Source organism: Heterodontus francisci, unplaced genomic scaffold (assembly GCF_036365525.1).
Source record: "Heterodontus francisci isolate sHetFra1 unplaced genomic scaffold, sHetFra1.hap1 HAP1_SCAFFOLD_830, whole genome shotgun sequence".
NCBI lineage: Eukaryota > Metazoa > Chordata > Chondrichthyes > Heterodontiformes > Heterodontidae > Heterodontus > Heterodontus francisci.
The window spans coordinates 174,721-187,500 of NW_027140960.1; the positions used below are offsets into that span (position 1 = coordinate 174,721).

General features: G+C 48.8%; 1 protein-coding gene across 5 annotated transcripts in view; it reads right to left on the reverse strand.

Annotated features, from left to right (window-relative positions):
- LOC137361518 (active breakpoint cluster region-related protein-like) overlaps positions 1 to 12,780 on the reverse strand; it is a 185,989-nt gene that overhangs the window by 41,197 nt on the left and 132,012 nt on the right. For 4 of the 5 annotated variants that reach the window (XM_068026349.1, XM_068026348.1, XM_068026347.1 and 1 more), the window contains one exon: positions 11,530 to 11,661. The exons of the other annotated variant lie outside the window; for it this stretch is intronic. In XM_068026349.1, coding sequence (XP_067882450.1) covers positions 11,530 to 11,661 — 132 coding nt within the window. The remainder of the gene's footprint in view (positions 1 to 11,529; positions 11,662 to 12,780) is intronic. 5 annotated transcript variants of the gene reach the window in all.

The following is a 12,780-nucleotide window of genomic DNA, read 5'->3' on the forward strand; positions in this document are numbered from 1 at the left end:
GGTTCGGGGGGTTTATATATAGAATAACAGATACCCGGGAGTGAGTTACAGACTGGAATTTAATCGAGGGGTTCGGGTTGTTTTTATGTAGAATAACAGATACCCGGGAGTGAGTTACAGACTGGAATCTAATCGAGGGGTTCGGGGGGTTTATATATAGAATAACAGATACCCGGGAGTGAGTTACAGACTGGAATCTAATCGAGGGGTTCAGGGGCGTTTATATATAGAATAACAGATACCCGGGAGTGAGTTACAGACTGGAATCTAATCGAGCGGTTCGGGGGGTTTATATATAGAATAACAGATACCCGGGAGTGAGTTACAGACTGGAATCTAATCGAGGGGTTCGGGGGGTTTATATATAGAATAACAGATACCCGGGAGTGAGTTACAGACTGGAATCTAATCGAGGGGTTCGGGGTGTTTATATATAGAATAACAGATACCCGGGAGTGAGTTACAGACTGGAATCTAATCGAGGGGTTCGGGGGGTTTATATATAGAATAACAGATACCCGGGAGTGAGTTACAGACTGGAATCTAATCGAGGGGTTCGGGGGGGGTTTATATATAGAATAACAGATACCCGGGAGTGAGTTACAGACTGGAATCTAATCGAGGGGTTCGGGGGGTTTATCTATTGAATAACAGATACCCGCGAGTGAGTTACAGACTGGAATCTAACCGAGGGGTTCGGGGGGTTTATATATAGAATAACAGATACCCGCGAGTGAGTTACAGACTGGAATCTAATCGAGGGGTTCGGGGGGGTTTATATATAGAATAACAGATACCCGGGAGTGAGTTACAGACTGGAATCTAATCGAGGGGTTCGGGGGGGTTTATATATAGAATAACAGATACCCGGGAGTGAGTTACAGACTGGAATCTAATCGAGGGGTTCGGGGGGTTTATATATAGAATAACAGATACCCGCGAGTGAGTTACAGACTGGAATCTAATCGAGGGGTTCGGGTGGTTTATGTATAGAATAACAGATACCCGGGAGTGAGTTACAGACTGGAATCTAATCGAGGGGTTCAGGGGGGTTTATATACAGAATAACAGATACCCGGGAGTGAGTTACAGACTGGAATCTAATCGAGGGGTTCGGGGGGTTTATATATAGAATAACAGATACCCGCGAGTGAGTTACAGACTGGAATCTAATCGAGGGGTTCGGGTGGTTTATGTATAGAATAACAGATACCCGGGAGTGAGTTACAGACTGGAATCTAATTTAGGGGTTCAGGGGGGTTTATATACAGAATAACAGATACCCGGGAGTGAGTTACAGACTGGAATCTAATCGAGGAGTTCGGGGGGGTTTATATATAGATTAACAGATACCCGGGAGTGAGTTACAGACTGGAATCTAATTGAGGGGTTCGGGTGGTTTATATATAGAATAACAGATACCCGCGAGTGAGTTACAGACTGGAATCTAATCGAGGAGTTCGGGGGGGTTTATGTATAGAATAACAGATACCCGGGAGTGAGTTACAGACTGGAATCTAATCGAGGGGTTCAGGGGGGTTTATATACAGAATAACAGATACCCGGGAGTGAGTTACAGACTGGAATCTAATCGAGGGGTTCGGGTGGTTTATATATAGAATAACAGATACCCGGGAGTGAGTTACAGACTGGAATCTAATCGAGGAGTTCGGGGGGGTTTATATATAGATTAACAGATACCCGGGAGTGAGTTACAGACTGGAATCTAATCGAGGGGTTCGGGTGGTTTATATATAGAATAACAGATACCCGCGAGTGAGTTACAGACTGGAATCTAATCGAGGAGTTCGGGGGGGTTTATGTATAGAATAACAGATACCCGGGAGTGAGTTACAGACTGGAATCTAATCGAGGGGTTCGGGTGGTTTATATATAGAATAACAGATACCCGGGAGTGAGTTACAGACTGGAATCTAATCGAGGGGTTCAGGGGGGTTTATATACAGAATAACAGATACCCGGGAGTGAGTTACAGACTGGAATCTAATCGAGGGGTTCAGGGGGTTTATATATAGAATAACAGATACCCAGGAGTGAGTTACAGACTGGAATCTAATCGAGGGGTTCGGGGGGTTTATATATAGAATAACAGATACCCGGGAGTGAGTTACAGACTGGAATTTAATCGAGGGGTTCGGGTTGTTTTTATGTAGAATAACAGATACCCGGGAGTGAGTTATAGACTGGAATCTAATCGAGGGGTTCGGGGGGTTTATATATAGAATAACAGATACCCGGGAGTGAGTTACAGACTGGAATCTAATCGAGGGGTTCGGGTTGTTTTTATGTAGAATAACAGATACCCGGGAGTGAGTTACAGACTGGAATCTAATCGAGGGGTTCGGGGGGTTTATATATAGAATAACAGATACCCGGGAGTGAGTTACAGACTGGAATTTAATCGAGGGGTTCGGGTTGTTTTTATGTAGAATAACAGATACCCGGGAGTGAGTTACAGACTGGAATCTAATCGAGGGGTTCGGGGGGTTTATATATAGAATAACAGATACCCGGGAGTGAGTTACAGACTGGAATCTAATCGAGGGGTTCGGGTTGTTTTTATGTAGAATAACAGATACTCGGGAGTGAGTTACAGACTGGAATTTAATCGAGGGGTTCGGGTTGTTTTTATATAGAATAACAGATACCCGGGAGTGAGTTACAGACTGGAATTTAATCGAGGGGTTCGGGTTGTTTTTATGTAGAATAACAGATACTCGGGAGTGAGTTACAGACTGGAATCTAATCGAGGGGTTCGGGGGGTTTATATATAGAATAACAGATACCCGGGAGTGAGTTACAGACTGGAATTTAATCGAGGGGTTCGGGTTGTTTTTATGTAGAATAACAGATACCCGGGAGTGAGTTACAGACTGGAATCTAATCGAGGGGTTCGGGGGGTTTATATATAGAATAACAGATACCCGGGAGTGAGTTACAGACTGGAATCTAATCGAGGGGTTCGGGTTGTTTTTATGTAGAATAACAGATACTCGGGAGTGAGTTACAGACTGGAATTTAATCGAGGGGTTCGGGTTGTTTTTATATAGAATAACAGATACCCGGGAGTGAGTTACAGACTGGAATTTAATCGAGGGGTTCGGGTTGTTTTTATGTAGAATAACAGATACTCGGGAGTGAGTTACAGACTGGAATCTAATCGAGGGGTTCGGGGGGTTTATATATAGAATAACAGATACCCGGGAGTGAGTTACAGACTGGAATTTAATCGAGGGGTTCGGGTTGTTTTTATGTAGAATAACAGATACTCGGGAGTGAGTTACAGACTGGAATCTAATCGAGGGGTTTGGGGGGGTTTATATATAGAATAACAGATACCCGGGAGTGAGTTACAGACTGGAATCTAATCGAGGGGTTCGGGTGGTTTATATATAGAATAACAGATACCCGGGAGTGAGTTATAGACTGGAATCTAATCGAGGGGTTCGGGGTGGTTTATATATAGAATAACAGATACCCGGGAGTGAGTTACAGACTGGAATCTAATCGAGGAGTTCGGGGGGTTTATATATAGAATAACAGATACCCGGGAGTGAGTTACAGACTGGAATCTAATCGAGGGGTTCGGGGGGTTTATATATAGAATAACAGATACCCGGGAGTGAGTTACAGACTGGAATCTAATCGAGGGGTTCGGGGGGTGTATATATAGAATAACAGATACCCGGGAGTGAGTTACAGACTGGAATCTAATCGAGGGGTTCGGGGGGTTTATATATAGAATAACAGATACCCGGGAGTGAGTTACAGACTGGAATCTAATCGAGGGGTTCGGGTGGTTTATATATAGAATAACAGATACCCGGGAGTGAGTTACAGACTGGAATCTAATCGAGGGGTTCAGGGGGGTTTATATACAGAATAACAGATACCCGGGAGTGAGTTACAGACTGGAATCTAATCGAGGGGTTCAGGGGGGTTTATATACAGAATAACAGATACCCGGGAGTGAGTTACAGACTGGAATCTAATCGAGGGGTTCGGGGGTGTTTATATATAGAATAACCGATACCCGGGAGTGAGTTACAGACTGCAATCTAATCGAGGGGTTCAGGGGGGTTTATATACAGAATAACAGATACCCGGGAGTGAGTTACAGACTGGAATCTAATCGAGGGGTTCAGGGGGGTTTATATACAGAATAACAGATACCCGGGAGTGAGTTACAGACTGGAATTTAATCGAGGGGTTCGGGTTGTTTTTATGTAGAATAACAGATACCCGGGAGTGAGTTATAGACTGGAATCTAATCGAGGGGTTCGGGGGGTTTATATATAGAATAACAGATACCCGGGAGTGAGTTACAGACTGGAATCTAATCGAGGGGTTCGGGTTGTTTTTATGTAGAATAACAGATACCCGGGAGTGAGTTACAGACTGGAATCTAATCGAGGGGTTCGGGGGGTTTATATATAGAATAACAGATACCCGGGAGTGAGTTACAGACTGGAATTTAATCGAGGGGTTCGGGTTGTTTTTATGTAGAATAACAGATACCCGGGAGTGAGTTACAGACTGGAATCTAATCGAGGGGTTCGGGGGGTTTATATATAGAATAACAGATACCCGGGAGTGAGTTACAGACTGGAATCTAATCGAGGGGTTCGGGTTGTTTTTATGTAGAATAACAGATACTCGGGAGTGAGTTACAGACTGGAATTTAATCGAGGGGTTCGGGTTGTTTTTATATAGAATAACAGATACCCGGGAGTGAGTTACAGACTGGAATTTAATCGAGGGGTTCGGGTTGTTTTTATGTAGAATAACAGATACTCGGGAGTGAGTTACAGACTGGAATCTAATCGAGGGGTTCGGGGGGTTTATATATAGAATAACAGATACCCGGGAGTGAGTTACAGACTGGAATTTAATCGAGGGGTTCGGGTTGTTTTTATGTAGAATAACAGATACCCGGGAGTGAGTTACAGACTGGAATCTAATCGAGGGGTTCGGGGGGTTTATATATAGAATAACAGATACCCGGGAGTGAGTTACAGACTGGAATCTAATCGAGGGGTTCGGGTTGTTTTTATGTAGAATAACAGATACTCGGGAGTGAGTTACAGACTGGAATTTAATCGAGGGGTTCGGGTTGTTTTTATATAGAATAACAGATACCCGGGAGTGAGTTACAGACTGGAATTTAATCGAGGGGTTCGGGTTGTTTTTATGTAGAATAACAGATACTCGGGAGTGAGTTACAGACTGGAATCTAATCGAGGGGTTCGGGGGGTTTATATATAGAAGAACAGATACCCGGGAGTGAGTTACAGACTGGAATTTAATCGAGGGGTTCGGGTTGTTTTTATGTAGAATAACAGATACTCGGGAGTGAGTTACAGACTGGAATCTAATCGAGGGGTTTGGGGGGGTTTATATATAGAATAACAGATACCCGGGAGTGAGTTACAGACTGGAATCTAATCGAGGGGTTCGGGTGGTTTATATATAGAATAACAGATACCCGGGAGTGAGTTATAGACTGGAATCTAATCGAGGGGTTCGGGGTGGTTTATATATAGAATAACAGATACCCGGGAGTGAGTTACAGACTGGAATCTAATCGAGGAGTTCGGGGGGTTTATATATAGAATAACAGATACCCGGGAGTGAGTTACAGACTGGAATCTAATCGAGGGGTTCGGGGGGTTTATATATAGAATAACAGATACCCGGGAGTGAGTTACAGACTGGAATCTAATCGAGGGGTTCGGGGGGTGTATATATAGAATAACAGATACCCGGGAGTGAGTTACAGACTGGAATCTAATCGAGGGGTTCGGGGGGTTTATATATAGAATAACAGATACCCGGGAGTGAGTTACAGACTGGAATCTAATCGAGGGGTTCGGGTGGTTTATATATAGAATAACAGATACCCGGGAGTGAGTTACAGACTGGAATCTAATCGAGGGGTTCAGGGGGGTTTATATACAGAATAACAGATACCCGGGAGTGAGTTACAGACTGGAATCTAATCGAGGGGTTCAGGGGGGTTTATATACAGAATAACAGATACCCGGGAGTGAGTTACAGACTGGAATCTAATCGAGGGGTTCGGGGGTGTTTATATATAGAATAACCGATACCCGGGAGTGAGTTACAGACTGCAATCTAATCGAGGGGTTCAGGGGGGTTTATATACAGAATAACAGATACCCGGGAGTGAGTTACAGACTGGAATCTAATCGAGGGGTTCAGGGGGGTTTATATACAGAATAACAGATACCCGGGAGTGAGTTACAGACTGGAATCTAATCGAGGGGTTCAGGGGGTTTATATATAGAATAACAGATACCCGGGAGTGAGTTACAGACTGGAATCTAATCGAGGGGTTCGGGGGGTTTATATATAGAATAACAGATACCCGGGAGTGAGTTACAGACTGGAATCTAATCGAGGGGTTCGGGGGGTTTATATACAGAATAACAGATACCCGGGAGTGAGTTACAGACTGGAATCTAATCGAGGGGTTCGGGTGGTTTATATATAGAATAACAGATACCCTGGAGTGAGTTACAGACTGGAATCTAATCGAGGGGTTCGGGGGTGTTTATATATAGAATAACAGATACCCGGGAGTGAGTTACAGACTGGAATCTAATCGAGGGGTTCGGGGGGGTTTATATATAGAATAACAGATACCCGGGAGTGAGTTACAGACTGGAATCTAATCGAGGGGTTCGGGGGGGTTTATATATAGAATAACAGATACCCAGGAGTGAGTTACAGACTGGAATCTAATCGAGGGGTTCGGGGTGGTTTATATATAGAATAACAGATACCCGGGAGTGAGTTACAGACTGGAATCTAATCGAGGGGTTCGGGGTGGTTTATATATAGAATAACAGATACCCGGGCGTGAGTTACAGACTGGAATCTAATCGAGGGGTTCGGGGTGGTTTATATATAGAATAACAGATACCCGGGAGTGAGTTACAGACTGGAATCTAATCGAGGGGTTCGGGGGGGTTTATATATAGAATAACAGATACCCGGGAGTGAGTTACAGACTGGAATCTAATCGAGGGGTTCGGGGAGGTTTATATATAGAATAACAGATACCCGGGAGTGAGTTACAGACTGGAATCTAATCGAGGGGTTCGGGTGGTTTATATATAGAATAACAGATACCCGGGAGTGAGTTACAGACTGGAATCTAATCGAGGGGTTTGGGGGGTTTATATATAGAATAACAGATACCCGGGAGTGAGTTACAGACTGGAATCTAATCGAGGGGTTCGGGGGGTTTATTTATAGAATAACAGATACCCGGAAGTGAGTTACAGACTGGAATCTAATCGAGGGGTTCGGGGGGTTTATATATAGAATAACAGATACCCGGGAGTGAGTTACAGACTGGAATCTAATCGAGGGGTTCGGGGGGTTTATATATAGAATAACAGATACCCGGGAGTGAGTTACAGACTGGAATCTAATCGAGGCGTTCGGGTTGTTTTTATGTAGAATACATAAGTGTCAGGCTCTCTCTTTCTCTTTCTCTTTCACTGACTCCCTCTCTCTGTCTCTATCTCTGTCTCTGTGTCTCTCTCCCTCTCTCTGTCTCTGTGTCTCTCTCTCTCTGTCTCTCTCTCTCTCGCTGTCTCTCTCTCCCTGCCTCTCTCTGTCTCTCTGTCTCTCTCTCCCTCTCTCTTTTTCTCACTCTGTCTTTCTCTCCATATCACTCCCTCTCTCCCTCTCCCTGTGTCCCTGTCCCTGTCTCTCTCTATCTCTCTGTCTCTGTCTCTCTCTCCCACTCCCTCTCTCTGCCTTCCCCCTTTCTCTCCCTCTCTCTGTCTCTCTGTCTGTCTCTCTCTGTCTCCCTCTCCCAGCCTTTCTCGCTCTGTCTCTCCTCACTTCTCCATCTCTCCTTCCCTCTCTCTCTCTTCCTCCCTACTCTCTCCCGCCCCCTCTCTCTCTGTACCGATAGCTGTTGGTTTTGTTTTTGCCTCCAGTTTTCCCCTTGTCTGTTTATTCTGAAATCCACTTCTCACAAAAAAAATTAGCGTTTCTCACAGTCTTAGTCCTGATCCCATTTCTACCTCTCTCTGTCACTCTCTCTCTCTCTGTCACTCTCTCTCTCACTGTCTCTCTCTCTCTCACTGTCTCTCTCCCTCTCACTGTCTCTCTCCCTCTCTGTCTCTCTCTCACTTTCTCCCTCTGTGTGTCTCTCTCTCTCTCTCTGTCTCTCTCTTCTCTCTCTCTGTCTCTCTCTGTCTCTCTCTGCCTCTCTCTGCCTCTCTCTCTGTCTCTGACTCTCTCTCACTTTCTCCCTCTGTGTGTCTCAATCTCTCTCACTGTCTCTCTCTTCTCTCTCTCTGTCTCCCTCTGTATCTCTTTATGACTCTTTCTCACTGTCACAGTCTCTCTCTCTGTCCAGCTCTCTCTCTCTGTCTCTCTCACTCTGTCTCTCTGTCTCTCTCTCTCTCTCTCTGACTTTCTCTCTCTCTCTCTCACTTTCTCCCTCTTTGTCTCTTTCTCTCTCTGTCTGTCTCTCGCTCTGTCTCGGTCTCAGTGCGGCGCTCCCTCAGTACTGACCCTCCGACAGTGTGACACTCCCTCAGTACTGACCCTCCAACAGTGCGACACTCCCTCGGTACTGACACTCCAACACTGCGGCGCTCCCTCAGTACTGACACTCCGACAGTGCGGCACTCCCTCATTACTGACCCTCCGACAGTGCGGTTCTCCCTCAGTAGTGACCCTCCAACAGTGCAGCACTCCCTCAGTACTGACACTCCGACAGTGCGGCACTCCCTCAGTACTGACCCTCCGACAGTGCGGCACTCCCTCAGTACTGACCCTCCGACAGTGCGGCACTCCCTCAGTACTGACCCTCCGACAGTGCGGCACTCCCTCAGTACTGACCCTCTGACAGTGCGGCACTCCCTCAGTACTGACCCTCCGACAGTGCGGCACTCCCTCAGTACTGACCCTCCGACAGTGCGGCACTCCCTCAGTACTGACCCTCTGACAGTGCGGCACTCCCTCAGTACTGACCCTCCGACAGTGCGGTGCTCCCTCAGTACTGACCCTCTGACAGTGCGACACACCCTCAGTACTGACCCTCCGACAGTGCGGCACTCCCTCAGTACTGACCCTCCGACAGTGCGGCACTCCCTCAGTACTGACCCTCCGACAGTGCGGCACTCCCTCAGTACTGACCCTCCGACAGTGCGGTGCTCCCTCAGTACTGACCCTCTGACAGTGCGACACACCCTCAGTACTGACCCTCCGACAGTGCGGCACTCCCTCAGTACTGACTCTCTGACTAGGCGGCGCTCCCTCATTACTGACCCTCCGACAGTGCGGTTCTCCCTCAGTAGTGACCCTCCAACAGTGCAGCACTCCCTCAGTACTGACCCTCCGACAGTGCGGCACTCCCTCAGTACTGACCCTCTGACAGTGCGGCACTCCCTCAGTACTGACCCTCCGACAGTGCGGCACTCCCTCAGTACTGACCCTCTGACAGTGCGGCACTCCCTCAGTACTGACCCTCTGACAGTGCGGCACTCCCTCAGTACTGGGTACAGGGGCAGGGTGTTGCACTAAGAGCTGAGTTTAAATATCCCCATGCATTTTTCCCTCAGTAACCTGCTGATATCTTCATCCAATCGATATTGGTTTAATTGTCACAGTGGATGGAAATTTCTTATTGACAAGGCCTCGATTTCCAGTAAGTTGCTCTCTTTAGTTGTAGATGTGAGGTCATTAGTACGGTGGGCCAGAGAGATCGAGAGCTCGGCAGAGATAGACACAGGAAGAGAAGGAGGGAGAGGGGGAATGAAAGAGAGAGAAGCAGAGAGGGGAGAGGGAATTTAGTGGGAGGAAGGAGGGAGGCAGAGCGTGAGAGAGAGAAGGAGGGGAGAGTGGAGGGGAGGGATGTGGAGAGAGGGGGAGAGAGACAGAGGGATGTGGGGGGAGGGGGAGAGAGAGAGAGGGACATGGGGAGAGAGAGAGGGATGTGTGGAGAGGGAGATAGAGGGGGGATGTGGGGAGAGAGAGAGTGAGAGATGGGATGTGGGGAGAGGGAGATAGAGAGAGGGGGATGTGGGGGTGAGGGGGAGAGAGAGAGGGATGTGTGGAGAGGGAGATAGAGGGGGGATGTGGGGAGAGAGAGAGTGAGAGATGGGATGTGGGGAGAGGGAGATAGAGAGAGGGGGATGTGGGGGTGAGGGGGAGAGAGAGAGGGATGTGTGGAGAGGGAGATAGAGGGGGGATGTGGGGAGAGAGAGAGTGAGAGATGGGATGTGGGGAGAGGGAGATAGAGAGAGGGGGATGTGGGGGTGAGGGGGAGAGAGAGAGGGATGTGTGGAGAGGGAGATAGAGGGGGGATGTGGGGAGAGAGAGAGTGAGAGATGGGATGTGGGGAGAGGGAGATAGAGAGAGGGGGATGTGGGGGTGAGGGGGAGAGAGAGAGGGATGTGTGGAGAGGGAGATAGAGGGGGGATGTGGGGAGAGAGAGAGTGAGAGATGGGATGTGGGGAGAGGGAGATAGAGAGAGGGGGATGTGGGGGTGAGGGGGAGAGAGAGAGGGATGTGTGAAGAGGGAGATAGAGGGGGGATGTGGGGAGAGAGAGAGTGAGAGATGGGATGTGGGGAGAGGGAGATAGAGAGGGGGATGTGGGGGTGAGGGGGAGAGAGAGAGGGATGTGTGAAGAGGGAGATAGAGGGGGGATGTGGGGAGAGAGAGAGTGAGAGATGGGATGTGGGGAGAGGGAGATAGAGAGAGGGGGATGTGGGGGTGAGGGGGAGAGAGAGAGGGATGTGTGGAGAGGGAGATAGAGGGGGGATGTGGGGAGAGAGAGAGTGAGAGATGGGATGTGGGGAGAGGGAGATAGAGAGAGGGGGATGTGGGGGTGTGGGGGAGAGAGAGAGGGATGTGTGGAGAGGGAGATAGAGGGGGGATGTGGGGAGAGCGAGAGAGAGCGAGGGAAGTGGGGAGGGGGAGAGAGGGCGAGAGATGTGGGGAGAGGGAGAGAAAGAGAGGGATGTGGAGAGAGAAGGAGAGAGAGGGGGATGTGGGGAGGGAGGGAGAGGGATGTGCAGAGAGAGGGAGAGAGAGAGAGGGATGTGTGGAGAGAGAGAGGGAGAGAGAGAGGGATGTGGGGAGAGAGGGCGAGAGAGAGAGGGATGTGGGGAGAGAGAGAGAGAGAGAGAGGGATGTGGGGAGAGAGAGAGGGATGTGGGGGACAGAGAGGGAGAGAGAGAGGGATGCGGGGAGGGAGAGAGGGAGAGAGAGAGAGGGATGTGGGGAGAGAGGGAGAGAGAGAGAGGGATGTGGGGAGAGAGAGAGAGAGAGAGAGAGGGATGTGGGGAGAGAGAGAGGGATGTGGGGGGACAGAGAGGGAGAGAGAGAGGGATGTGGGGGGACAGAGAGGGAGAGAGAGAGGGATGTGGGGAGAGAGGGAGAGAGAGAGAGAGGGATGTGGGGAGGGAGGGATAGGGAGAACAATATCAGGATCGAACAGCACCGGTGCCTCTCACCCAGATCTGGGTCTTTGCGATGAGCCGGTCTCCCCCATCTCGCTCGCCCTTGTCTGACGATATCCTGTAATCATGTAGCTCCCAAAGGAGGATTCGCAAACACTGAGCTCCATCAAGCTGAATATCGATCTCCTACTCAAAACAAACTCCGAAGATTAGAGAGAGAGGATCAGAGAGAGAGGATCAGAGAGAGAGGATCAGAGAGAGAGGATCAGAGAGAGAGGATCAGAGAGAGAGGATCAGAGAGAGAGAGGATCAGAGAGAGAGGATCAGAGAGAGAGGATCAGAGAGAGAGGATCAGAGAGAGAGGATCAGAGAGAGAGGATCAGAGAGAGGGGATCAGAGAGAGAGGGTCAGAGAGAGAGGGTCAGAGAGAGAGGATCAGAGAGAGGGGATCAGAGAGAGAGGGTCAGAGAGAGAGGGTCAGAGAGAGAGAGGATCAGAGAGAGAGGATCAGAGAGAGAGGATCAGAGAGAGGGGATCAGAGAGAGAGGGTCAGAGAGAGAGGGTCAGAGAGAGAGGGTCAGAGAGAGAGAGGATCAGAGAGAGAGGATCAGAGAGAGAGGATCAGAGAGAGAGGATCAGAGACAGAGGATCAGAGACAGAGGATCAGAGAGAGGGGATCAGAGAGAGAGGGTCAGAGAGAGAGGGTCAGAGAGAGAGGGTCAGAGAGAGAGGGTCAGAGAGAGAGAGGATCAGAGAGAGAGGATCAGAGAGAGAGGATCAGAGAGAGAGGATCAGAGAGAGAGAGGATCAGAGAGAGAGAGGATCAGAGAGAGAGAGGATCAGAGAGAGAGAGGATCAGAGAGAGAGGATCAGAGAGAGAGAGGATCAGAGAGAGAGGGTCAGAGAGAGAGGATCAGAGAGAGAGGATCAGAGAGAGAGAGGATCAGAGAGAGAGGATCAGAGAGAGAGAGGATCAGAGAGAGAGAGGATCAGAGAGAGAGAGGATCAGAGAGAGAGGATCAGAGAGAGAGGATCAGAGAGAGAGGATCAGAGAGAGAGAGGATCAGAGAGAGAGGATCAGAGACAGAGGATCAGAGAGAGGGGATCAGAGAGAGAGGGTCAGAGAGAGAGGGTCAGAGAGAGAGGGTCAGAGAGAGAGGGTCAGAGAGAGAGAGGATCAGAGAGAGAGGATCAGAGAGAGAGGATCAGAGAGAGAGAGGATCAGAGAGAGAGGATCAGAGAGAGAGGATCAGAGAGAGAGGATCAGGGAGAGAGGATCAGAGAGAGAGGATCAGAGAGAGAGGA